The sequence below is a fragment of the Pteropus vampyrus genome, unplaced genomic scaffold (assembly GCF_000151845.1).
Source record: "Pteropus vampyrus isolate Shadow unplaced genomic scaffold, Pvam_2.0 Scaffold482, whole genome shotgun sequence".
In the NCBI taxonomy this organism is placed as follows: domain Eukaryota; kingdom Metazoa; phylum Chordata; class Mammalia; order Chiroptera; family Pteropodidae; genus Pteropus; species Pteropus vampyrus.
Window position 1 is genome coordinate 450,361 of NW_011889263.1, and position 25,906 is coordinate 476,266.

A 25,906-nucleotide genomic window follows, 5' to 3' on the forward strand; every position below is an offset into this window, starting at 1 on the left:
AGTGCCTGGTACGGAGCCAGGCACCGAGGGCACTGAGCCGATGAGCGCGCTGTCGCATAGAGGAGACACCTCGTGAGTCTCATTGTCATAGTCTAGGCAAAACCAGTGATGACAGTAAAATGGGCTGGCTGGAGACATCAGTGGGGTAGGCTCCCCAAGGGTCACCCACCAGCAGGAGGAGGAGCACAGCAACCTCCCAAAGTCTCACACCTGGCTGGCTGGGAGGGCAGAGCTTTGCCCCATGGGAGAGGGGCCAGTTGAGGATGAAGAGCTCTGGCCCAGACCCCTGAGCTTGGGCTGCAGGTGGTCCTTCGGGACACTGCCCAGAGCAGGAGGAGGTATGTGCCCAGAACTCCAAGGAGATTCTGTAAGGGGCTGGCGACCTTTGCCCCTCTGTGGCACTTACATCCCTGGAAGCCCAAAGGCTGATATATGCAAGGGCACACATGGGGCCTGGAGGAGGAAATGAGTTTGAGGCACAAGAGGGGATAAAGGAAGGAGTGGATGTGGCGACCCGGCGTCCCCAGCTTCTGAGGGAGTTGCTTGAAGAACTTCGTGGGAGCTGGAGTGGCAGCAATGGATTGTCCTCCTGGGCTCTTCTGTAGCACATAGGCCAGCACTCCATCATCCTCAGGTTGCTGGGGTGAGGGCGGGCCCCCCAGTGCCCAGCGTCCCCCCCAGGCCACGATGCGGGGAAGACAATGGCAGGCCTGCTGTTCTCAGTTGGGTCTTCTGGCCTCAGCCCAGGGGTCCACAGAGGGGGTACGTGTGTGTTTTCGGGGGACACGAGGGTTGCAGTTGGCGCATCTTTCCTGCCACAGGAGGTCTTTAGAAGCGTGTGAGTTCCAGATGCAGCTGCTCTGTGGTTAGGTGGCACCTTGGTACCTACAACGCTTTCCCTAAGAAATAACAAACCACCCGTCGGACACTCCCCTTCCTCCTCCCACAACTTCCAAAGAGGACCACACACCAAAAAAAAAAAAAAAAGAGAGAAACACCTGAGAGACCAAATCGAGGCCTCCCACCCTCACGCACCGGCGCCCCGGAGGAGAGGACCCGTGCTGCACCTTCCGCCGGGAGCGGAGCGCGGCGAGCCGGCGTGGCCGCGCAGGGGAGCGTGTGTCTGTGTGTGATGTGCCTTCATGCGTCACTCTATTTATGTTGTTCGCAGCCCAACGGTAGCGGCCAGGGCAAAGTCCCGGGGTCATTTTTGCTACCGCCGCCGCCTCCAGTGGCCAGACCTGTGCCCCTTCCTATGCCTGATTCCAAATCCACCAGCACTGCCCCAGACGGCGCCGCCTTGACTCCATCACCTTGTAAGTGGACGATGAAACCGAAACCACAACGCCCAGCGTCCCCGGCCCGTCCAGACAGTCTCCACTGCAAAAAGAAAACCCCCCTGCCCCTGCCCACCACCAAATCCCCCCCAACCCGGAGTGCCACGGAGCCTCCCGCCTGGACGAGAGCAGAGCTGAACCCCCCAACCGCGGCCGCCCGGGCCTCAGTCGCACCAGCCAGCACCCCACAAGCCCCCCTGCCCGCTGCTCCCAGCCTGGGCCCTTGGCCCAGGCCCCTGGGGGGGCGGGAGGGGGAGCAAGTGGGGCACAGGCCGGGGTGCTGGCTGGGGTGGGAGGGGACAGGGAGGCGCAGCCATGCCATCTTCATGCCTGATTGCTGTTTTTTTTTTCGTTTTTCGTTTTTTTTTGTTTTTTGTTTTTTGATTTTTTTGTTGTTTCGTTGTACCCCCCACACCAGGAAAATTAAATGTGACCACAAGGCGACGCCACCACCATCCCCTTTTTGCCTTGTCCCCCTCCTCTCCATTCGGGGCCCTCAGGCCTCTAAGGTGCAGCAGGCTAGCCCCTGACCCCCTCTTCAGTCTCACATTTGGTTTCTCGTTGTTCCTCTTTTTTTTTTTTTTTTTCCTCCCATCCCTCTCCCTTCCCTCAGTTCCTTCCCCAGGTTGAATGTTCCAAGGACAAGGGAGGGCTCTGGGCCTCGGCTTACTTCATCTCTTTCTCTCTCTTTTCTTTTTTCTTTTCCTTTTTTTTTTTTTTTAAACCAATAACAACTTTCGTCCAAGGGAGAGAAAAATCTGAGTTGGGAGGCCCAAGGTAGACCCGACGACGTGAGGGGCGAGAGGTGGAGGGTGGGCGGTGTGCCGTCTGCGGTCAGGGTGGGGGCAGCGCCTCAGGCGCTCCGGGGGCTGGCGGGCCACAGGCCAGGACTTCCGGGGCGCGGCGGGCGGGGCGACCCATCTCACCACTTTTCTCCGTCTCGCGCTGTCTCGCCTTCTCTCATGGTTTGAGTTCTTTTCCCCCTTCCCATCCTCTTCATGCCATCTTCCCATCTGCATCCGCCATAAGACATCAAGTCATGGTCATGGTCATTGGAGGCGGGCAGGGTGGGAAAAGGAGACCAGGCTGTGGGGTGGCTGGGGGCACTTCTGGACAGAATCTGATGAGCATGGGGTCCCTGGGGTGTATCTGGTACAGGGCTGGGGGTGGGGGCCTCCTAGGCAACCTGTGATCCTCCTTGTCCCCTCGGAAGGTGTCCTCCCTCCTGGGGTGCAGGGCCCATTCCTTTCTCTAGGAGTTTCCCAAGCTCTTCCCGAGGCGAGTTCAGGGGTATTTGGCCCATTTGTCCCTTCAGGCCCCAGAATAGCTGCCCCTGGGCACCCAAGCCCCAGGGTTCTGCTAGGCCCTCCAGCCTCCTCCTCCTCTTGTGCCTTGGTGCATTTGGGCCTTGGAGACCATAGGACCTGACCCATCAGAGGAGGAAAATGTCTGCCAGGTTTGAGCTTTGCCATCCCTGGGCCCGAGCTGGCAGCCAGCTCCTAGGCTCCTCTCCGACCTCATCCCACTAGGCCCCGCCCTCCCTTGAGCCCCTTCAAGTACTCGGAGCCACCGGCCCAGTCTTTGGGACTGCCCAGGGTGGTAAGTGATGCAGCACCCAGTTAGCTGCCCCGGTTGGAGAGGTGGCCTGGCTGAGACAGGCTTCCCCAGGCAGGGTGGGGCCAGTCGGCCAGAGCTCCCACCCTCCCAGGCTTCCTTCTCTCCAGACCTGAGAGGGCCAGTGGGAAAGCAAAGGTACCCCCTTCGGGTGCTTTGGGAGGAGGGCTATTCCTGGCTCTGCCTGGTGCCTGGTTAGGGGACAGCACTGGGGCCATGGGACCTCAGCTGAAGCCTGCAGGGCCCCTCCCTCACCCCTGCCAGGAAAGAGGACACCTGGCTGAGGTGGAGTGCTACGGTTGGGAACAGTGTGTACTCCAGGCCAGTGAGAGGATGAGGGGGCCCTTCGGCCTGTCCCTCCCACTGCCAGCCTAAGCCTGGGCAGCATGGTCTAACCCGGTCTCTCCCTCTCTCAGCAGCCCCGAAGGGCAGTGCCCAGGTGGGCCTCAAGGCCTCACAGGGTCTCTTCCTCTCTCCCCTGCTCCCCACAGCATTCGCAACGACAGGCGCCTCCTCTGCCAACCGGTTTGTCAGCATCGGACCCCGGGACGGCAACTTTCTGAACATCCCACAGCAGTCTCAGGTAGGAGCGTGGAGGCGGTCGCAGAGGGAGTAGGCAGGAGTTGGGGCATCTTGGTGTCAGGGAAGAGACCAGGGTCTTTAGGGCCAGTCCTGGAGAAAGGGCTGGGGCAGGGCTGGAGGACCCAGGCTTTTGCAGGCCCAGCTGAGCCTGCCTCCCCAGGCAGCCCCCAGGCCCCCTGGCTAATCAGCTAATTGGATAATTAGCTCCAACAACCCTGGCTCTGGGGAAGGCGGCCAAGGACCCAAGGCTAGAGGTGCTCTGGGCCAGGCCTGGTGGAAGCAAAGATGGAAGCTGTCGTCCTCATCAGGAGGACGACAGCATCTGCCCTGTTGCTCTCTTCCTGCTCTGGGGGAAGTCCTGGCCTCCAGCCCTCCCCTCTTCTCTGGCTTTGGGTGGGCTGGGCAAGGCGTAGAGGAAGGACAGAGCCGGCTTGGTGGGCCACGTGCCCAGAGACTCTGGCACCAAGGGTAGGGCAGGGCCCATTGCTGCTCTGGAGGCCCCTCCCCCAAGTCCCTATGAATCTTGTTAGAAGGGCTGCCAATCTTCTGGAGCCCCAGTTCTCACAATGAAATACCCAACCACCCCCAGCCCTCCTGCTGGATGCCCCTGGACCCCACTTTGCACAGGCATCTGTACACACACACACACACACACACACACACACACATTCCATCCCCTTTTCAAGCCTGTCCTCAAGAGGCTGGGAATAACTTGCAGAGTCCAGGGCCTTTGGGGCACAGGGAGGACCCTCCTCACGAGCAGGGCGGAGGCAGCTTTTATAGTGTGGGGCTTCTTTTTGCACGTTTTATAAAAACATTACCTTGTGAGCCCAGGGCCTTGGAGGCTTCCTCAGTCCGGGGAAATCTGCCTCGGCCCAGAGCCACAGGCCACCTCTTTCAGCTCCTGCTCCCTCACTGCTCTGAGGCCTGAGTCCAGAGAAAGTTGGTGGATGGAAGTTTTGTATGTGTGGTTTGAGGTTTTGTTTTTTTCCTTTTTCCTTTCCCTCCCTTGAAAAAAAAAGCCAAAAACTTTGTCAAACTTCAAACTTCGGAGCTCCCTAGTGGCAAGGAGGGGAGGGGAGGAGAACTTCAGCCCCCTCCAGCTTCCCACCCCCTTTCCCCAGAGTCACGTCTGACCCGTCTGGTTTCCAGGAGCAACCAGACATGATGTAACACCCAGATGAACTTGAACTTGGGGGTGTTGAGAAGAAAAACAATGGCTCCGAGCGGGGGCTGGAGCCAGCCCCCTCTGCTCTGTGCCAGGGAGCCCGAGAGAGCCCTGCTGGCAGAGGGCGGGAGGGGGTGCCAGAGGAAGGGACCTCGGGCAGGCCTCCCCTCCCAGCTCTGGGCTGGCACCAGGCGGCAGGGCTCCATTGCCCCCCGCCCTCCCTCCCTCCCGCTGCCGGCTGGCTGCCCGCAGCTCTGTTCCCCTGCTTGCTCTCACTCTCGGGTGCCATGGCCATGAGCCCTCCCAGCTCACTTGGTTTCCGCCTCCATGTGCTTTTCCTTCTGCACTTTCTCTGCTCACTTTGCTTGGACACTGGGGCCAAGTCAGAGTTTGAAGCAAGTTTGGGAAGCAGTTTTTCTCCCTGTTGTTCCCACAAGGGGCCTGGGCCCCGGGCCCTGGGCCCGGCACAGGCAGGTGTGTCCAGGGGTGGTGGGGGGACCAGAACTGGACAAGCCTAGCCGGGAGCCTTCGGGCCCGGGGGCAGGCAGGCGGCTGCAGCGGGTGGGCGCCAGGGGTACAGTGGGGGGTGGTTTCCACAGTAACCAGTGACTTTAGCTGATCTCTGGAGCACCAGATGGAGAGAGAACAATAGAATGAGGGAAGAAAAGAAAATTTTAGCAATTTTGTCATTCCCTGGGCAGCGCTTTTTACTTAGTTTTAATCAATTTTGGACCTGGCTCAGGAAGCAGGGAGGGGTAAGCATAAAAGCCATTCGGTGCCTGGCAGCAGATCCCCATTCCTGGGACTGGTCAGGAGGTGGCAGGGACCCCACTGGAGCCACCTTTCTCCCTAACTCCAGGCCTGGAATTGGAGTCTTCCTCCTCTGAGAAGTCTCCCTAGTCTGAGCACTGCTGGTTGTCCCCCTGCCTTGCAGCTCAGAAGACCCCAGAGGGGCCAGCCTCCGGCCTTGGCCTGGCCAGCCAAGGGCAGAGGGGCCAAGTAGCCCCTCCCTGGTCGTCCACAGGCCTTCATTTCCCTCAAGAGGAGGAGGGGCAGGTTCACAACCAGGGCAGAAGTAGAGGGTTCCTGTGTAGCCTCTCCTTGGGAAGGGGGTCCCAGAGGGCACCAGGTCTGGGAAGGAGGCTCACCCAGGCAGCTCCCCACCTCCGCGGTCCAGGAACAGGAGCTGGCTGCTTCCCCTCCCCCTCCATACTGGGCATACTCGGGCCTGGGTTCCTGCCATGCCTCGCCAGGCCCCCGTGAGCCTCAGTTTAGCCTTTCGTCCGTTGATGGGGTCGGACTCTGGGCGGGTCTCTGTGCATGTTGTCCAGCACATGGCAGGAAGTTTAGCATCTCTGCCCACCCAGTAAACACAGCATCACCCCAGTTACTGCGACAACCCCAAACCCCCATGTTCTCAAATGCCCTCCAGCTGCAGCATCCAATGGAGCTAGCCACTGGCCACGTGTGGCTGTTTAAATTAAATAACGAGAAAAATTTGGTCCTTCAGTCATACTAGCCCCATTTAAAGTACTTAGAAGCCATGCTTGGCTAGCGGCTACTGCACTGCACAGCACAAATAGAGAACATTTCCACTGTCACAGAAACTTCTAGGTGATCTCTGAGGCTTTTTCTAACTGTAAAATTGAATATCTCTATCTCACAGTGGACAACGGTCTGCGGTCCCAAACCAGAGCCTGAACGGCAGGTCCGGCTTGCAGGCATAAACTGTGTGACCAAAACAAATGTTTCAAATATTGGAAATTTTCACGTGAAATTCTGTCTGGACTTTTGGCTTCTTTTGAGAAGTTGGCTGATGTAGCCGCCCCAGGCCCTCACAGTGATGTGGCAGCCTTGGCCCTAGGCAGGGTGTGGGCGTTCTGGCCACCACAGAACTTGTCTCCCTGTGAGCACGCCACACGTAGCAGTTAGGAGCATTGACTCTGAACTGCCCCCTGCATTTGAGTCTCAGCTCAGTCACGGGCTGTGTGGCCTCAGGCAAGCCAGCCACCCTCTCTTCACCTGCTTGTGTGGAGGCTGGAGTGAGAGTAGAATGAGCCAGGTCCTGGTGGGTGCTCTGTGGTTCGCTCTGCTTGGCCCCTGCAAATCCGAGTCTGTGACCCAGAGCCTGGGAGAGGCCCCAGGATGCATTTTCAGGGACCCCCATTTTGCCCCAAGGGTACCCCCAGGCATACCACTGCACTGTAGACCATAGATGAAGAGCCCCCAGCCCTGCTCCTTGGCCACTGAGGTGGGCCAGAGCATTTGGTGAAGGACATTGCCAGATGTGGTGGGTAAGGTGAGTGAGGGTGTCTGTCCTGGGTAGGTTTTGTGCTGAGTGGCCACCAAGGCCCTTTTGTGGGAAGGCAGCGCCCCCTGCTGGCACCCCAGGGAAGTGACACTTGCCCCACGGAGCTGCAGGTCCTTCCCCAGGGCTATTGCTGTGAAGGTAGAGGATCAAGGGGGTGGGTGTCTACCCGCTCCTCCCCTGGGCCTGGCACAGCTAGAGACCGAAGCCATGTGGTGTCTCCCTCTCCCCAGCCTTTCAGTCTGTGGGACCTTGGCTGGGGTGTATAGATGGGAATTTCTGCTTTTAATCCAAAGAGACAGAAAAAAACTCAGTGAGAAGCTGGGCCACCTCCGCTCCACTCCCAAAACCTCTTGAGGGACAAAAGCTTCAGCCTGGCATCCTCCCACCCTCCAGGACCCACACAAAAACCTAAACAATTGGAAACATGGCCAGATCCCAGGTCTGTGCCTGTGCCAGCACCAGCCACGGGGGTCCCACCTGCTGGGCATGGTGCCCACGGGAAGGCCAGCTGGACCCTGGCACTGGGGGCAGGGTCTCTTGGGAGGCAGGATTCCCATAGGAAGGACAGACAGAAGGGGGATGTACCTCTCCGTGTGGTGTTGGTGTCCTTGGCTCTACTGGAGCCGGGGCCACGTAGGAGTGAAAAGGGACCTGCCCCTGCTGTTCTCAATATCACCTCTTTTTTGTCCCACTTCAGTCCTGGTTCCTCTGATAAGATCGACAAAAGAAATGACAAAATGAAAAGAAGAGGTTCCTCAGACGGGGGGAGAAGAAATTTTGAGACGTGGAAAAAAAAATCCCCCAGCCCAGCCCAGCCCAGCCCAGCCCCACCGAAAAGCAAAAATTAGACGTCGTCAGCCACTCAGCCCTTCTCTCCTCCAGCCCAGGGACCCCTGCAGGCCCCCCGAAGCAACCCAGTTCTCGGAGAGCCCTCAGAAGAGGTCTCAGCGGAGCTGTGCACCAGCAGTCAAGCAGAAAGAAACATGCAAAACGGACTCTGCCAAGCAGAGGACAGAAAGAAAGGATGCAGCAGAACTGCCTTCCTCCCCCATCCCGTCCCGGCCTTCTGGGGAAGGAACGAAATCCCCAAACAAAGCAACCAGCACCGTTCCGAAGGGGCCTGTCCCCCACGCTCGCCCTTCCTGGGGGAACCCCACCTTCAACTGGGGCCAGAGCTTCACTAGGGAGCTCAGAGGATCAGCTTGTAAAGATGAGGGGTGCAGATCCAGAGGGCGCTCCCCTCCAGACCCTGCCTTGGCCCTCCCTGACCGCCATCACCTCTGGCTTCTTCCCCCAACTGCTCCAGACCAGGAGAGGCAGGGTGGCCTTTGCGTCCCCCTGGCTAGAAGCCCCCGGGTGGGCAGGGGGTGTCCCCTGGAGCTAGTTTTGTGCTCTCGGAATGGAGGGTGTTTTGCCGCCCCATCCTGAGCCGCAGGGGTAGTTCCCAGGGCCCCAGACCCCTCTGTACAGTCCATAGGAAAAAGAATACTCTCGAAGGTCCCGTCCCAGCCTGGGACAGGCCCTCTCTTCCCTCTCTCCGCAGGCAGGCAGGCTGGGAAGGTCGCCCTCCTGCCATGACCCGAGTGAGGGGAGATGTGCCCCAGGTCGCCCCCACACCCCAGCCCGCATGCAGGTGCCCTCTCACCACCCCATCGGTCCCTGCCCCTGCCCCTCATGCAGACAGCCCTGCTGTGGCCGGGCCGGAGAGTGGAGCAGAAAGGGGACCCTGGATCGGAGCGAGGAGATCGGGCGGCCGCCGCTGCCCCCTGCTAAGCAGCCACCTGCGCTAGGTAGGCGTCCTGCTCGCCCACTTTCAGTTCCTTTGGAGGGTGTTGGGTGTCGTCCTTTTTCAAAAGTGTTTTGGAGCTTTCTCTGCCCCCCCCCTCCCCACATTGCCCCCTTGGCCACTTCTCTCTGGATTTCAGCTGTAATGTCTTTACTCTTTATTTCGGGGTGGGGCATTCATTGTTTGGGTCTTTTGCTGTTGCAATTGGGAACTCCTCCTCCATTTGAGCAACTTGGGAACAATTTGGTAACATATCACAGGAAGTAGCTCCCCCTCACTGCAGCCCCCTCCTCCCCCAAGGGAAGGTAGGGGGCCTCTTCAGAGGGTCTTCAGAAGCCCCCCTGCGAGGGAGGGAGCACGAGAATGCCCAGCCCGGCTCCAGGGTGTGACTTGGCCCCTCTGGCTTGTCTTTCTGTGCCTTACTCCTTCCTGCCTGCATCTCCCCTCCTAGACCCCTTTCTAAGTCCTTGTGCCTCTCTCTTTCTCTCTCTTAACTGTATGAAAACACAAAGCACAGGTCAGGATCCTCCGAAAGTCAATCAACCCAACATTGCACCGCAGGGGTGGGTTATGGGCTTTATTTATTGTGAATCTAGTGTGTGAGGCTGGGGCCCAGTAGGCGCGGGGAAGAAAGGAGGAGAGGGAGCTGTCTGGGGAGGAGGGGTGGGCCTTCACCTGGGGCAGAGGGGGCCAGCAGGTGGTGCCTCTGCCCCAGTCGGAAGCCACAAGGTTGCTGGCCCCAGGAGTAGCTTTTGTTGGAAGTTGAGAGAAGGCCCTCCCCCATCCGCGTGCGGCCCTCGGGGAGCACGGGGACTGAGAAGCAGGGGACTGGGGACCCCGCGGGAGCCTGCCGGGCGTGGGGTGTAGGGCGGGGGGGTGGGGGGCTTGGGGGCAGGGGAGGCATGGGGGCGGGGGGGTGGGGGGCCGGGTGGGCCGGGCGTGACGCGCGGTCAAAGTGCAATGATTTTTCAGTTTGGTTGGCTAAACAGGGTCAGAGCTGAGAGGGGAGTAGAAGGGACCCCCTGCCCAGCCGCACGTGCCCCTTCCCTCAAAGACAATCTGGGCCGCGGGCGCGGCGGGCCCGCGGGAGCCGGGGTCTGCGGGGCGCCCGCCCGGGCGAGGTCGGAAGCTGCAGGCCAGCTGGGCCAGGACGGAGCGCGCTGGCGGGACTGCCTGAGTGGGCAGGGGGGTGGGGGGCGCTCCGTTCCCAAGTGTCGTTGTGAGGGGCAGGTGAGAGGCGACGAGGGCGACAGAAGATGTGGGGACGTGTTAGAAGAGTGAAAAAAAAAACACAAAAATATATATGGGGGAAATGAACTTTTTTTTTCATTGAACCAAGTGCAATGCATCAGAGAGTTTTCCTATCTTTGTATGTTAAGAGATTGTTAAGAAAAAATTCTATTTTTGTTGTAATGTCCTCGCGGCTCTGGGGACGCTAAAAGAACCGGGCCTGCCCCGCCCTTCGCGGGGATAACGAAAGCTGAGTGTTTTTTCCTTTTTTTTTTTTTTTTTGTTCGTTTTCATTTTTTTTTTTTTAAGTCGTTTTCCTGAGTTGACAAGGATGATCTGGGGTTTTTATTTGTTTCGTCGTTCGTTCTCGGTTTCGGTGGGAGGGCTGAAGGAAACATTCACATTTTAGAGTTAAAAAAATAAAAACACCTCGACATTTAAAAAAACACAAGATCAAAAAGGAAAAGGACGAGAGAAAATTATTTTAAGATAATTCAACATAAAAACCCTGGTGCTTCTTACATTATAAAGTACGTTTAAAAAAAACCACAAACTATTATACATAAGTTTATGAATCAATTAAATATCCTGCACTTGTTAGGAACACGCATATCCCTTCTTTGTTGAGTTTAACGGAACGGGACAGCGGCGTGCGCCCGATGGCGGGGCTGCTCTGGCCGCGGGTCTCCCCGGGCGCCTCCTCCCAGGGGCCGGCGCCCCCTCCTTGCCCCATCCCCTTCCGGGCACGGGGGCGCGGCGGGGATCCCCAGCCCCTCCCCCGCAGAGGTCAATGCCAACGAACAAAGGTCCCCTCCCTCCCTCTCCTCCCCGAGCGCCCTTCTTTGAGCCAGACGCCAACTTGACCCTCACCAGCATTATCAGGAGCGCGCTCAGCAAGTTGGTAGTTTCCTCCCCGACCCTTTCCTCGGCGCCCCCGACTCAACATCACTCCTTCCACCCCACCCTACTCCCACCCCCGTCGCCCTCCGGGGAGCAGGGGAAAGGCTCCACGCTCCAGGACAGGACCAGCCAAGCTGACAGGTCGATTCGCCCAGGCCCGCGCACGCACGCACGCACGCACACGGCCCCGCACACAGCCCACCCCACCCCGAAACCAGCCCCGTTGACTGCCTTACACACCCGCCCCCGCGCTGGCCGGCCGACCTAGTGCCTTGTTCTCACCCCCGTGCTGGCGGAGCGGACGCCGCGCTCTGGGTCCCAGAGGGGCCGGGTGGCTCAGACGACCCACCACTTCCCCACCCCGACCGTGCTGAACGGACCCCCCCACACGAGAGAAAATAAAGGAGCAATAAAGCCACGAGAACTTTCGTCCCCCAATAGAGAGCCCGAGGGGCACCCCAGCCCCACCTCTGCTCCCCCCACCTGTCCACCCTCGGGGCGCCCCCCCTTCCTCCGCAAGCCAGCCTGGGCCAGCCCCGCTTCGGCCCCTCCCGGGAGATCCGTGCGCCCGACCAGCACCAGCATCGCGGACCGCAAAGGCCGCCCGTCCCGTCAAACAAGTTTCTTCTTAGGCTAAGAAACGCAGTATATACGAGTATCTCTATATATAGTACTAATGGATTTGGTGTGCTTCCCCTTAGCGTCCCCTGTCCCCCCTCTCCTCCTCCTTCAGCCTGGTCTCCCCCTCTCTCTGCCCTCCATCCCCGTCTCTGCACTGAGATACATAAGAAACAAGGGTAGTTTACTGTCTGTTTTGTTTTCTGGGTTTTCAGTGTCCTAGCGGAATGCAAGTAGGCAGCCAGCCCGTCTGTCCCCTCTCCGCCCCGCCCCGCCCCGCCCCCGTCACTGCGCTTCTGTTATACCATCTTTGCCTGACTCTCTCCGGCTTCTCCATTGAATGGCTAATGTGTATGTGAAATAAAGAAATAAAGAAAAACAAAAGCAAGAGCGCCTGAGCCTTCGTTAACTCAATCGTGCGGGGCCAGGTCGGGTTGGGTGAGGTGGCGCACCGCGTGGCATCTGCGCCTTTCCACGCGCCAGGGGCGCTGCCGACGCAGTCGAGGCGTGTGTATCCTTGATTCTCCGGGAGGGGGCGCCGGAGAGAGGAGGAAGGCTCCCCGCCACCACCCCGCAACTTCTCGGGGATTCCTCTCCACTCCAGCCAGCAAAAAAAGAGGCACCGCTTGGGTCCGATGACCGCTCTACCCTGTCGGTTCCCGGACCTCACCTCCGGGAGGGGAATGTGGGCAGGGCCACTTCCAGCGGGTGGTAGGTGATAAAAGGGTCTACAGGGTGAGGGGACGGGAAGGGGCGACAGTCGCCTTTCCAGACCTTTGGCCCTTTCCCCGAAGGAGACGTCCTCACTGGTCCCTTTCCGAGAGACTTCGCTGCAGAGCAGGCCCAGTTCGTGGTCCGCCCATTCCTCGACGGCCCTGGGCTGAGTTCCCAGTGCCCCTCGGCTAGAGGCGACACCTCAGAGGTCACCGCACCTCCGGGCTCACGGCCGTCTGTTCCGTCTTGATGGGCCGGGCCGCCCCACTGGGGCTGCTGTCGGGGCCGGACGGGGACACAGGCTGTGGACGCGCCACCGCCTCCGCCCGGCGACAAGGCCCACGGCGGGCGCCACCATCTAGGCCTCGGTGCGCCGGCCGTTTGCGGGGCCCTGGCGGGGCGGGGCCTGCGGCCAGAGCGGCCGCTTGGTCTCGCAGCAGTCGCACCAGGAAGCCGATGTACTTCATGGCGAGGCGGAGCACCTCGTTCTTGCTCAGCTTCCGGTCGGGCGGGTGGGTCGGCAGCAGCTTCCTGAGCTCAGCGAAAGCGCCGTTCACGTTCTGCTGCCGCCAGCGCTCGCGGCTGTTGGTGAACACACGCCGGGCCACCTTTTGGGGCTGGTGCCCTGGGAATAGAAGGGATAGAGTTGGCGCCAAGAGGGCGCCCCCTCTTGCCCTCACTTCAGGCACCCAGCACCCTTCCGCCCAGGCAGTGAGCTGGAGCTTTCTCCACCCTAAGGGATCCACGTGTGGGATCCACGTGTGGCTCCCCTGCCTCTTAGCAACCCTGGACGCCCCCCACCCTCAGCCATCTAGACAAGGACAACTGGGGCCTCTGTACCCTCTGTCTGTACCTTTATGTCACTGGCTGAGGTTCCTTAAGGAAATGTTTCTTTGTGGCTGCCAGTCTGGGAAACTTTCCCTGTAGTCCTCATTCTAATGGGCCCCTGTGTGTGGCCCGGGATGTTCGTGGGCCTGAGAGGTATTCTTTTTGTGATTGTGGTCCTGTCCGTGTCTCAGGTGGCTGTGTGACTCGTGGTCTGTCTAAATGGCTGTGGTGTGTGTGATCGTTGCCATGTGGCCGTGTCAGACATGGCTGCGGTTGTGTGGCTGACTCTTGTGTGGCCATGGTCCTAAGTGGCTGTGGTTGTGTGACTGTCTTTTGTGCGGTTGTGGTCCCATGGAAGTCTCTTGCATGGTGGTTGTCCTGTGGCCGCTTCCTGGGTGGCTGTGCTTTTGAGTGGAGCTGTCATTGTGTGGCCCCCGTGGCATGCTCTTTGCAAGGACTCTTTGTGGCTTGTTGGATGGCTGTGATTGTATGAGACTGTGGTTCTGTGCCTGGGTGTAAGGTGAGTGCTGAGCCCATGTGGGCTGTTCTGTGTGTGTCTGTGTGCACCAGCAGCACCTCTCCCTGTGGAAAGGTGTGGGACAGACGTGGGCCCCTTGCAGACACAAGCCCACACTCACCCTCAGCCAGCTCCAGCTCACAGTGGCTAGGTCTCCGCTTCAGTCGGCTGCTAGGGAAGATGCCAAAAGGTCCTGCCGGCCCAATGTAGAGGCTGTAAGGGTTCATGGGTCACTAATGCCTTGTGGGCAAGGACCCTGGCCCTGGATTGCCCCCAGGCCCCAGCCCCCCACTGACCTGTTGAGGAAGGGGTGAGGATGGTAATGCAGGGCCAGAGGGGTCGGGGCACTTCCCAAGGTGGAGAGTTGCAGCAGTGGGGGCCGCAGGGCACTCAGGTCCGTGGTGGTTATGGCTGTCCCTGGGGGCCTGGTGTGGCCCAGACTGATTACTGGGACCCCAGGGGGCAGCCTGGGGGAGGAGGCACCTCCATGGCCCAACTCCTCCGCCTTTGGGGGCCCAGGAGAGGCAGGCTTGGGGGGTGGGGCAGGCACTGGACTGGGGACACACACCATTTCAGCCTTCTCAGTCATGGTGGGGCCCACCTCTCCCTGGGCCTGGGGCGGGCACATGGACCCCGAGGGGGTGCTCACCTGTGGAAGGGAAGGAAGCCAGTGGGGAAGAGGATCAGATGCCACATACCCCCTTAGCCCAACGGAGCCCTCAAATGGAAAGGAAAGTGGTGGGGTGGCAAGATAGTGGTGGGGGCCAAGACTGGTGGAGGGGTGGGCACAGAAACTGCCAGAACATGGGAGGAGGATCTGATACAAGGGCAGGAGGTGCCCGCTGAGATGTTGTGCAGCAATGAGCCCAGCAGTGCCGTCTCTGAGTAGTATGTGACCCATGAGGGGCTCAGCTGCCCAGCCTCTGAGCAATTCCCTGCTTCCAGAATCCTCTCTTATCTATAACCTGGAGTGGAGAGTAAGGCAGGGAACTTATGCCGGACCCTGAGACTCCCAGGATGACCTCTAACCTTCAAATCTGATCCCGACGCCCTTCATTGACACTGTGCGACCTTGGAATTCCTCCATGATTGACTCTGACCACTGACCGCCCCTCTCCTGCCTAGGTGAACCCTGTGGCCCTCAGCTAGGACCCTGAGGCTCTTCCCGTTGCTTCCCTGTCAGACTCTGAACGTTCTCCATCATCACTCCAGTGACCACTACCCCTAAGTAAAATGTCCCCTAACCCTGTGACCCCACTACTGACACTATGACCCCAAATGCGACCCCACTGCCCAATACAAAGTCATGCCCCAATCCCCCTTCTGGCCCTGGTGACCCCCACTCTCCCCACCCCCATCTCTGCACTCTGCTTAGATGTGTCTGTTCACTCTTGGCCTTATGGCTAGGAGTGTCCCGGCAGCCCTGAGGATATCTCATCCCTCCGCCCCGTCTTCCCTGGCTGGGCCCTGGGGAAGCTAGCCTGGCCACTCTCATTTAGTGGGTTCCTGCAGATAAATGAATGAAGGCAGGAACAAATGAATGAATGTAGGTGGATTGGGGATCCCCCACCTTTAGGCCGCTCCCCTCTTACCCCGGCGCTGGTCCCACTGTCTGATGAGTGCCCTGGCTCTGTCAGGGCCAGGATGTGGTTCCGGCTTCAGGCCAGGCTCCGTGGCCCTGCTCCATCCAGCCTCTTCACTCTGTGCCCCTGCCCTGTCTGGGCTTCACCTCTTCTTGGGCTCCCGGGCGCCTTGGGGCCTCAACAGCGGTAGGTAGCAGAAGCAGCGTGAGTCCCTCGAGGGAAAGTGAGCGGCTCTGGGCCAGCCCACCTTCTCCCCGCCCCCTATGGCCTGGTTTCCTCCCTCTCACCCTGGGCTCAGTGGCTGGAGGATGCTGGGCCAGCACAGATAAGGGCCTGGCCGCCTGGCTGAGACTGATAAGGAGCCGGGCTGACCCCGGAGGAAACAGGCAGGCGGGGATCTCAGAGCGGCCTCAGGCCCTGCCCCCTGTGGTCAGGACTGGCTGTCACCCCTGAGGGCCTTACCTTCCTCCCCCACCTCCGTCACTGGAGGGACCCTGGCCCTCTGAGGACCTGGTCCCAGTGCACAGCTGGGAGTGAGGTGCCCAGATGCACACAGAGGGGAAACCGAGGCAGGAAAACAGTGGCCTCCTGTGTCGCTTGAATCTGGCCTGCAGCTTTGACCACCACCAGCCGTGTCTGCGCTGATGGGGTGGAGAGCCCTTTCCGGCCCTGCTGGGGCCTCGTGACCTGGGGCCCCCTCCTCCTCCTCCTCTCCTTCCCTTGCCTGGTTCCTCTTTTGACATGGCCCCTCCCGGCCTGTCTGCCACCCCCACCCGAGTGAGGCACCCTGAGGGCAGTTCTGATAATCTGATCTTCAGTGTCCAGTCTGGGCAGGTGTCCTGGGTCCCCACTGTGCTATCCATACTACCTTTCCAGGCCCAGGAGGGTGACAGGAAGGGCCACAGCTGGGGGAGACTTCCTAGGGTGCCAGAACCTTCCAACAGGTGCCCCTATAATCCTGGTCCTCTAAGTCACAGGACCACATAGCCCCACCTCGGTGGTCCCTGGCCCACAACTCCAAGCCAGGCCACTTCAGGGTGGATGACGATAAAGAGGTGTTAGGTAAATGTCCTAGATGGTGGTGAAACTCAAGACCCACATGGAGACTCGTAGGAGGGGCCCCGAGTACAGCTAGGTAACAGTGACAAGACTGGTCCAAATCCCCAGCACTCTCTCACCCGGGTTAGTCGTACTGTGCCCTGTTTCTATCTGGGTGACTGGAGGAGCCCCCAGGCAGGCCCTCAGCAGCCACTCAGTGCCAACACTACCACCATCCTCCCAGGAACCAGGTGACACCAGTACTCCATCACCAACCATCCCACTGCCCCAGGGAATCAAAGGTCGAGTTCTAAACGCTGAATGAACTCTGATGTCCCTACAAGGCAGGTTCTTGGATCAGGTTCATTTTATTCTTGTGGATGGAATAAAGTAAAGGGTGCCTTTGGGGTCCCACAGCTACCACATGGCAGGGTGAGGACTCTGCCCCAGTCCTCTCCGTTAATGCTGCTAAGGCCTGCCCTTGGGGGAAGGATGCAGCAGCCTGCCTGGTGCCTCCATGTGCACCCCACCCGAGGGGCCACAGGGCAGGAAGCACCTGGTCTGGAGCGGATGCACAAGGCGCCTGGTTCCGGTCTGACTTCCGCCACTGGCCCGGAGGGGAGCTGGGCCAGAGAAACCAGGCATCGAGGAGGGGGCGGCGTGAGGCCACATAGGGGGCTTGCTGGCACTAGCCTGCTCGCGTGCCTGTGTCCAGGAGACCACCAACTGGGCCGGGGACTGGCAGGGGCTGGCGGGATGGGGGTAATGGGAGGAGAGAGGCCCCCCGCGGGCACGAGCGCACGGCTGCCGCCCCGTGGCCACCTAGGGAACCACAGGCACCAGCAACAGGGTGTCCCAAAGTGCCTCTTGCTTCAGAGGGACAGACCACCCCCTCATACAGACACAATGCCCAAGACAGAAACTCAGTCAGGCAGAAATAAACCAACCCCTAGATGCACAGAGCTTCCCCAGGGAGTTAAAACAGACAAATGAACAGAAAGACCACAGGCAGCCTCTGCATTCCGGCAAAAGATAGTCAGGATAATGTGATGTCTCTTTATTAGTTCAGTCGACACCTGGACCAGTGGTGGCCCCAGGCCCAGGTGGGTTCTGGTTGAGGGTCTCTAGACAGTTAGTGGGGGTGGCTTCAGCAGTGGCCTCGGGTGTTGGGGGTCTGTGGGAGTAGCAGCATTGGTTCCCCCGCTGACAGGTGCCCTGGTGGGAGGATAGTGGGTGTGAACCCCGGCCTGGAGCTTGGTAGCCTCCATGGGGTTCCTTTCCTGGATGGAGAACTCACTCCCAGACCCTTGCCCATCTCCAGTTCTCCCAGCCCTGCCAGCCCCTTAGCCCTGCCCTGTTGCTTGGAGGGGAACCCATGTGTGCTACAGTATGTGTGGGGGCCTCACCTCCTTGAACCTCTTGCAAGGAAATGTCTTAAGCCGGGCAGCCCGCTGGACCAGGTCCTCAGCTGGTTCCTTTCGCTTATTCTGGAGCAGCCTGCGCCTGTCCCCCATAGCTTCGCCCCCTGCCTTGCCCCTGTACGGGAAGATAAGCAGCTGGGACCCCATCTGAACCCTGCACCCCCAGCCAGCCAAGCCCTACTGCCACCCCTCTCACTCACCCTGGCCGGGCACGGGGCCGGGGGCCCCAGTTGGCCTCAGGGTTGGCCTGGAAGCGCTTGAGTCCTCGCTGGCGAGAGCTGGGGTTGGCATCATCCCGGATGGTGAAGTTGGCCTGCAGCCTGGGGAAGGCAGGTGGGGCTGAGGGGCAGCCACCACGGGGATATGCACAACCAACTGCCCACGAGACCTGCCCACCTCAGTGCAGCTCGATGTGACCTGGGACAACTGTGTCTGCCAGTTTCAGGATTCTCTCATTCATTTAATAAACATTTATCGAGTGCCTACTGTGTGCCTGAAGTCTGCCACTGGTAAAGCTGACATTCTGGTGCATGAGACAGACAAACAATGGGATAAATCAGAAATCAGCAAATCTTATCGTGTTAGAGCATGAGATAAGAGTTTTGAGAAGAGAGAAAGGTAGAGGGACTGGAGAGACGGGGGAAGTGGTGCAATGCAGGACAGGGCAGGCAGGGATACCTGAAGGAGGTGAGGGAAGAGTCATAGGGGGCAGGGAACCTGGGGACAGGCACTCCAGGTAGAGAACAGCCCATGCAAAGGCCCTTTGGTGGGGCTGTGCCTGGTAAGTTTGAGTAAGGAGGGGAGGGAAGAGAGTAGGGATAAATGAGGGAAAGCTGACAGGGAGAAGGGGCAGGGCTGGCAGGTGGAACTTTGTTTCTACTGAGTGAGGAGGGAGCCCCAGAGAATTCTGAGCAGAAAGTGGGTGCATGATCTGACTCACATGCTCATAGGCGCCTCTGGGTGCTGTGGGGAGAACAGACTGGGGGTGGGGGAGCTGGGAGACCAGGGCGGAGGTGACTGCACTGGTCTAGGTGAGCAGTGATAGGGCCAGACCAAGGTGGGAGCAGAGGAGGCAGCGGAGAAGTGATGGGCGAACGTGGATTCTGGATCTTACTTGAAGAATGTGCATCGTCTGTGTAAGGAGCATCTATGTCATCTGCACATATGTGAGTGGCCAGCTTGTGGTCGCTGTGCCTGCATCCCTACCTGGGCTCCACACTGAGAATGCGGAAGGCGGGGCTGGTCTCCGACAGCCGCTCCCGTTTCACCGGACACCCCTTCTCCTGGGAGACAAAGGTCAGAGGACAGGGGATGCCGAGCCCACCCATTCCCTTCCCTCCCACCCCCATCTGGTCCGACCAGCCCTCACCCAGCAGCGCATGATGTCCCAGAGGGCTGAGGCAGGGGCATCTGTCTTCACAGCGTTCTTACAGGCATGGGAGAGCGAGACCCGGAAGCCAGCGTGGAGGAGGGCTGACCTAGGGACCAAGAGAGGCTGTGATGGGGAGGCTGGACCCCAAAGCCAGTGCTCACATGTATCAGTGTGAGTCGCACTGTGTGGACTGGTGAGGCAGGCTACACATCTCATGGTGATTACAAGGCTGGTGAAATGCCAGCGATCGTAATACTGAGACTGTCCCACTAGCCAGGGTTCCTGGCCTCCAAGCTCTGCTCTAAGCACTGTACGCAAGAAACGCTGGATGTAAGTGATGTCTGATCTCCATTTTATGGGGGAGTCAGGCCCAAAAGAGGCCTGACTTGCCCAGGGCACCAAGCACTCAGGCTCTGCTCCTCCCCGGCCCAGCTCTCACCGCAGCTGCAGGAGGCTGGGTGTGCTACAGTGGATGGTGCTGCTCAGCTGGTCCAGCGTGTAGTACAGAGGCACGTCTGGCAGCTCCTGCCAGGGGGGGACAATGGGTTGGTTGTGGGGCAGAGGAAGCTGGGCACAGGCGAGCCCCCTTCCTGTCACTGCTGGGCCCCCACCTCGGTGACAACACTCAGGACTCCTCGAATCCGCTCCGAAGTGTGAAAGCGGCCGGGGTTGGCACTCACAGCCTCTAGGACACGGCCCACGAAATCCAGGTCATGGATAGGCTCTGCCCACAAGGGGCCACCGAGCTGCAGACACATGGGTCAGATGGGCAGGGAGCAAGACCATCAGAACACTTGTGACCCCTCGCCAACCCTGACCTGGCCCTACTTGGTGTCGCTGGCCACAGTGCTCACACTCGGGGGCCACAGGGGGACCGCAGGCTGCAGAGAACTTGACCCTGCACAGAGAGAGGTAGTCAGGTGACAATCCTGAGATGCTCCCTTCACCTCCCTCCTGGCTCACCCTTGCTCACCGGCCACCAGAGGGCCCTGATGCTTTGCCAAGGTGCTGAAGGTGGAAAGCCCCGCAGCCCACACATTGGAACACCAGCGCCTGCTTGCTGTGGAGGGACAGGGGTGATCATCATACCCCAACTCCTCCCTCGGGCTGCCTCCGCCCTCATTTCCCCAGGGAAGGACCATGCCCCCCACCTCAAAGAAAGGCACTGTTGCCTCTCTCAACCCATCACCAGTCCCTGACTTGCTAACCTGGCTGAGGCCTTGACCTTGGCCTGGCCGGTGAAGACACGAACAAAAACCCGCACATAGAAGTCAGCACTGATGCTGAGCAGTGGCACCACGAAGCGCTGGTAGCAATTGGCGCGGAGGTCCAGGCTGTGCAGGACAATCCTCAGGGCCTGGGGGTGGGGTATGTGGTGGGTGGCAACCATCAGCCCAGCCTGCACACAAGGTGCTCACAGCACAAGATCAGGGCTGGCTCCCTGGGTTCTAAGCTCACCCCTGAGTGTCCTGGCTGTGTGACCCTTGGCAAGTGAGTGTTTACTTCCCTCATCTGTGAAATCGCAACAGTCTCTATCTCTGTGGCCCTGCTGGGGGCACTAAGTGATTAAGAAACACACAAGTCCAGTAAATGGAACCTATTCCGCTTAGCATCGCCAGTGTGCCCTGTGCTGTGCCAAAGGCCCCATGGTCCCGCTCCCACGAGGTTTGTTGACAGGAAGTGAGGACAAAAAACTGGGTGCTGCAGAACTGCTGGGGCCTTCTCCATGCCAGGGGGCTGCTGTGACAATGTAACACAGAAAAGGCAGCGTTTCCCAGTCTGAGGACAGAGGAACAAGAACAGAGCCCTTCCTTTCTCGGCCTGTTGCTGTAGCCAGTCCCTGCCTTCTTGAATCCTCACAGCAGCCAATGTTGCCATTGTCATCATGCCCATTTCACGAATGCCAGAACTGAGCCCTGGAACGGAGACTTCACTGGCCCAAAGCCACCAGCAAAGCTAGCACTTGAACCCAGACCTAGAAAAACCACCTTAAAAAAGACAACTCAGGAAAGTTGTTGAAACAGAGACTACTAAAAAGAACGGTATAACCAGAACTCATACCTTGGGCAATGCCACTGCCCCCCAAATGATCACGACCGACAGCCCATGCTCTCAGGGACTTTGCTGGTTAAAGACATGCCTGTCATTAACATGCTGGGATGGATCTGGCCCTGGCTGCCTGGAGGAAGCTGAGCAGGTTTGGGGGGTGGAAAGGGGTGCTGGAGGGGCCCCTCACCATCTCGTGGCATGCCCGGCTCTTGAGGGCCATGGCCCCGTACTTGCTGTAGCATGTCTCCCCGCTGTTTCCCGCCAGCACTGCCATGTCCGTGCAGGTCACGCACAGCAGCCCTGCAGCGGGGGACTGGACAGTGAGAACCCTTCAAACACCCCAGCCCTGCTCTGTACCCTCGCATTAGCCCAGCCTCACCTCCTTCACTCACAGCCTGCACAGCTGCATCCAAGAAGGGGGCAGGGCTGCCATAGGGGTCCAGGTCGATGACTTCAAACCGCTCCGACACCCGCTGGTGCTGGTACATCAGCATTCTAGGGTTAAGAGGGCCAGGTCTTCAGCCCCCTGTACTAGGGCCCTGCTCTTTCCGCTACACACGTTCACTCATGCAGCTTAACAGTTTGGGCCTAAACTTGGGGGCCAGCTGCCAAGGCTCAGATCCTGACTTTGCCATTACTAACATCGTGACTTTTCCTCCTCAGGCCTCAGTTTACCCATCTCTAACGATGGGAACAACAACAGCAGATACAGTAAGTACACAGTTAACGTCATCGTAGGTTCTCGAAAACTGCGACTTTAGGTGAAACGACGCATAACGAAACCAATTTTACCATAGGCTAAGCAAGATCTAAACAAGAGTTAAGTTTTTTCAGCATATTTCTGGTCACAAAAACATCACCCAATGTCTAAATAAAAGACCCAAAACACTTTCAATATTAAACGCTGAAATAAATGTGAGCACTACAAACATTTAAGAAAGATTAATAAAAACAAGTCAGATCATTATTTTCCATCCCACTTATTCCAGTTTAGAGGCGGCTGGAGCCTATCTAGGCAGCTCAGGGCCCCAGGCAGGACCCGCCCTGGACAGGACGCCCTTCCATTTCAGGGCCACTCATACCTACCCACACTCACTCAGACTGGGACAATGTAGACCCGCCAGTTCACCTCACACGCACATCTTTGGGATGTGGTAGAAAACCAGAGTCCCCAAAGAAAACTCACGACAAGGGAGAATGTGCCAGCTTCACATAGATTGTAGCCCCAGCTGGGAAGCGCTTATTTTTCTCATCAGCATTATAAAAAGATTATTCCAGGACCTGCTGTACTAATGTAGCACATTTATGCCTGACATTGTTTCAAGCAATTTAGATACATTAACTAGATCACATAATCTTCCAGAATGACTCCATGGATTTGCAACAATATTGTTCCCTTTGCAGGTGAGGGGAAGCAAATGGTACCTTTCAACATAGCCTACCCTGACCACATTGTTTAAAATTGCGACCCACTCCCACCACCTTCTTCTATCCCCTGTACTCTCTGTATCTTTTTCAGAGCAGTTCTCACCTCCGGTTAACTATGTAATTTACTTATTTGTCATGATTATTTGTTATCCTTTGTGTTTCATATTAGATTTTAATGAGGTCAGGAAAGCCAATATTTTTTACTTATTTTCTGTAAAGGGTCAGATAGTAAATATTTTAGGCTTTGTAGGCCACATATGATCTTTATTGCATATTCCTTTTTTTTTAAACCTTTAAAAATATAAAAAAACACCCTCAGATGGCAAGCCATAGAAAAACAAGCTGCAGGCTTGCAGGCTGTAGTTTGCTGACCCCTGCATTTGAACATGAACTCCACGAGGTCAGGGATTTTTGTCTGTTTTGTTTACTGATGCATTCCCCGCACTGAGAATGGTGTTTGGCACATAGTAGGCAGTGGATGTCCATTTGAATGAATAAAAGTACAAAAATCGAACATGGAAAACATAATGGTACTCATTTCTGGCACTGAGCATGGGTTCCACAGTATGACCCCTCACTTAATCTGTACAGCAACCTCTGTAAAACTGCCGTCATTTTATAGCAAAGGAAACTGGGGCTCAGAGAGGCTAAGGCACTCTCCCAAGGTCACAGAGTGAGAGTATGACATAGCCGGGATTTGACCCCCGGCAGCCTTCCTCCAGAATGCACTTTCCAGCCGCGAGGCTCTACTGCTCCGAACCTACCGGGCATCTGCCTGGCTGGGCTGTACCAGGTGGGCCACTTTGTTGAGCTGGACATTATGGCGTATGAGATCCACAGCTCGGGAAGAGGCATCGTTGGCAATCACGGATCGGAGCCCAGGCACTTCTCGGGCAAAGCGAATGGAACGGAGGCCTGAGGCGGCCAGGCCCTCCAGCACTCGCAGGCCTTCCTGTTGGAATAAGCAGGAAGCCCCAGTCACATCAATACTTCCATCCTCTACTGGGCCCCAAGGAGTCCTCCCTGACCCTCCCCTATAACTCTCCCCCTCCAAGAGCCTTCTTTCCTCCACTACCCACTGTATTCTGGGGCTGTCACCTCCTATGCCCAGCCCCACCTCGCAGATCTCCCCCACGGCAGCTGTTCGAGGCTGATCTCCAGGGGCCACGTTTGCACCCTCTTTAAGTTCTGCCTTGTCCTCCTCTTGCTCCGACAAGTCCACGACCACCTTTTGCACGTCCTTCTCGCCTGGCACCTTGACTGCAGCCACCCAGAAGCACAAGTCAGAGACTACCAAAGCTCTGAGAAACCTCCTCCTACCTTTCAGAGTACATAAAATTCATTGAAGAAAGTCTTCCCCAAAATCCCTGGGCTGAAGGAACCCACGGCCTGCTGTGTGGCTTGGAGCCTTTTCGGACTTTAAGGGAGAGAGGGCCCGGCAGGGAGAGAGCCCTGAGTGACCCCCGCCCACCAGGAGATTGAACCTCCACTCACTCTGGATTCCTTTGGCCTCGAGCTGAATGCGAGCAAATTCAGTGATCACAGCACATCTGTGGAAGACGAAGACTCAGCGCACAATCCCTCATTTCACAGACTCACCGCTCTCTGCCAAGCGGACCCCGGATCCCCCTGCTCACGTCAGGTCCCGGTTGAACTCCTGCACTGGGTTGTAGAAGACTTCGTTGGCGCTGGGAAAGACGATCTTGGCGGCCCCCTCTGTGACCGTCGTCTCCTGGGCCTCAAGTGGGCGCTTTTCTCCGCAGGGCATCGTGCCATTCTCCATAGCGGCTGGATTCGCCGGTGTCTGGAGCTGCCCCTTTATAAACTGAGCTCTACAGAGACTGCAGGAGGGGCGGAGAGTCAGGTTTAGCCAAAGAACTATCCTTGCACTGGTCATCCGCGGGAGCTTCCGCCCGCCAAGCCTGGAATAGGAAGGCACAGAAAGGATCAGAGAGCTGCGTATCCGGGCTGGGTGGCCTGTACGTCTGTAAAATAGAGGCTAAGGAGACCCTGCGGCCTCGGTAAGCTGACACTATCTCCTGTCTTCGAAAGACCGGCCCCTGCGAAACCGGAAGCCTCAAGTGGACCCGCCCCTGGTCCAGATGCCTACCCGCGCCGCCTAGCCCCTCCTCACCTTCTCTCGCGGCTCCGAGAACCGAATAAGTCTCGGTGCACATTTCCCGGATTAGGATCTGGGCGCCGCCATGTTGGCACGGTGGGAGGGCGGATCACGTGGCGGAATTTAGCCAACAGTGATGCTACATACAGTGGGCGGCGGAGATCAAAATTCACCTTGGAAAGTGCTGAATGTGTTGTGCCGGTGGCCTTAATCACAGCGGCTTCTCTGTAATTAAGGTTACACGTCACCAGCCCATTTCATGGATGAGGAAGGTGAGGCTCAGAAAAGGGGCGGTAAGTGAAGAAATCCAATACCCATTGATCGTCCCCTGGGGTGCTGGGTGCCATAAATATTATTTCAGGGCATCCTAGCTCAGACTATGAAATCAGATTTACTGAATTTGAATCCCAGTCCTACCACATGCTCTTCGCAAGTTACTTAAACTCTCTGGACTTCATTTTCCTTACTTCTTAAATATAAAATCTAGCTTCCAAAATAAAGATTAAACAACAGAATACCTGGAAAGTGTGCAAAGCAGCCCCTCTCATATAGTTAACCCTCAGTAGGGTTCTAACCTGTGTCGGAAAGGAGGATAGCACAGTGGTCTGTATTGTCTGGGTTCCAGTTTCAGCTAGCCTTGCTGCTTGTTCTTAACCCTCTATGTGCGTGTTATCCCATTTGCAAAATGGACAGAACTTTTTAAAATTTGTTATTGGGGTGTAATGAGAAACGAATTAGTGCAGGTAAAATGCTTAGAATGGAATCTGTTACCGCTTTACTTATTGTGGCTTCTTGACCCTGGGTTTGAATCTTGGAACCAAGCACCACTTATTTGCTACGTGATCTTGAGCAGGTTTCTTTATCTCTGTATGCCCGCCTTTCTTATTTTCTATAAATTGTGTGTAAAATAATTTCTCCATTAAAATGTTACCGTGACGTTTAAATGCGATAATTCTCACGAATAACCTAAAAACAGTGCCTGACACAATAAGCAGCAGATATTATTGTTTGCATTTTACAGGAAACTAAAATTTCGAAAAGCAGAGCGACCTGTCTGAGGTCGCGGGACTAGAGGTGTCGGGGTCGGGATTCGAACTCTCAAGCAAAGTCAAGGTACTGGCGGGGACTCGGAGGGGCGGACGCAGGAGGCGGAGACGGGAAGAAGAGGTGCGTTTGGCGCTCGACTGATCTCGCCTAGGGGGCGGGGTGGAGGCGGGGCCGCTCCTCCCCAGCCCCGCTGCGGCGGCGGCGCGGCTTGTGCTGGCTCGGCGCTCGGCTGGGGCGGCCTGGC

At 57.7% G+C, this 25,906-nt stretch overlaps 4 protein-coding genes across 11 annotated transcripts in view; 2 read left to right on the forward strand and 2 right to left on the reverse strand.

Moving 5' to 3' along the window:
- Positions 1 to 9,680, forward strand: part of NFIX (nuclear factor I X) — a 71,142-nt gene extending 61,462 nt beyond the window's left edge. For 2 of the 5 annotated variants that reach the window (XM_011382545.2, XM_011382544.2), the window contains exons 7-8: positions 3,443 to 3,534; positions 7,710 to 9,666. In XM_011382545.2, the coding sequence (XP_011380847.1) occupies positions 3,443 to 3,534; positions 7,710 to 7,724 (107 nt within the window). In that variant the 3' untranslated portion in view covers positions 7,725 to 9,666. Of the gene's footprint in view, positions 1 to 1,171; positions 1,317 to 3,442; positions 3,535 to 7,709 lie in introns of all 5 variants that reach the window. The other 3 variants (XM_011382546.2, XM_023524603.1, XM_011382543.1) reach the window with 3 other exon arrangements.
- Positions 9,681 to 11,425: 1,745 nt separating this feature from the next.
- LYL1 (LYL1, basic helix-loop-helix family member) lies at positions 11,426 to 15,645 on the reverse strand. Its single transcript, XM_011382547.2, has 4 exons — positions 15,198 to 15,645; positions 13,902 to 14,254; positions 13,727 to 13,818; positions 11,426 to 12,885 (listed from the first exon to the last, which is right to left on the reverse strand). Exons 2-4 carry the CDS (start codon positions 14,231 to 14,233, stop codon positions 12,470 to 12,472), a joined length of 840 nt encoding a protein of 279 aa, XP_011380849.1. The 5' UTR covers positions 14,234 to 14,254; positions 15,198 to 15,645; the 3' UTR covers positions 11,426 to 12,469.
- Positions 15,646 to 17,246: 1,601 nt separating this feature from the next.
- TRMT1 (tRNA methyltransferase 1) lies at positions 17,247 to 24,763 on the reverse strand. 3 transcript variants are annotated; one of them, XM_011382550.2, is made up of 17 exons: positions 24,631 to 24,763; positions 24,134 to 24,418; positions 23,991 to 24,046; positions 23,614 to 23,756; positions 23,261 to 23,448; positions 21,448 to 21,563; positions 21,256 to 21,368; positions 20,228 to 20,376; positions 19,993 to 20,079; positions 19,848 to 19,917; positions 19,631 to 19,765; positions 19,459 to 19,544; positions 19,017 to 19,125; positions 18,854 to 18,930; positions 17,848 to 17,967; positions 17,633 to 17,762; positions 17,247 to 17,441 (listed from the first exon to the last, which is right to left on the reverse strand). In XM_011382550.2, the coding sequence occupies exons 2-17, from the start codon at positions 24,391 to 24,393 to the stop codon at positions 17,292 to 17,294; spliced, it is 1,989 nt and encodes a 662-aa protein (XP_011380852.1). In that variant the 5' UTR covers positions 24,394 to 24,418; positions 24,631 to 24,763; the 3' UTR covers positions 17,247 to 17,291. The 3 variants fall into 3 exon arrangements, with proteins under 3 accessions (XP_011380852.1, XP_023380384.1, XP_011380851.1); XM_023524616.1 differs by having other exon boundaries at positions 21,256 to 21,381; positions 21,461 to 21,563; positions 24,631 to 24,734; XM_011382549.2 differs by having other exon boundaries at positions 24,134 to 24,337; positions 24,631 to 24,723.
- Positions 24,763 to 25,906, forward strand: part of NACC1 (nucleus accumbens associated 1) — a 25,306-nt gene continuing 24,162 nt past the window's right edge. The window contains exons 1-2 of one of the 2 annotated variants that reach the window (XM_011382551.2): positions 24,763 to 24,887; positions 25,637 to 25,782. The gene's annotated coding sequence lies outside the window, so the exon portion shown is untranslated. Of the gene's footprint in view, positions 24,909 to 25,636; positions 25,783 to 25,906 lie in introns of both variants that reach the window. The other variant, XM_011382552.2, reaches the window with a different exon arrangement.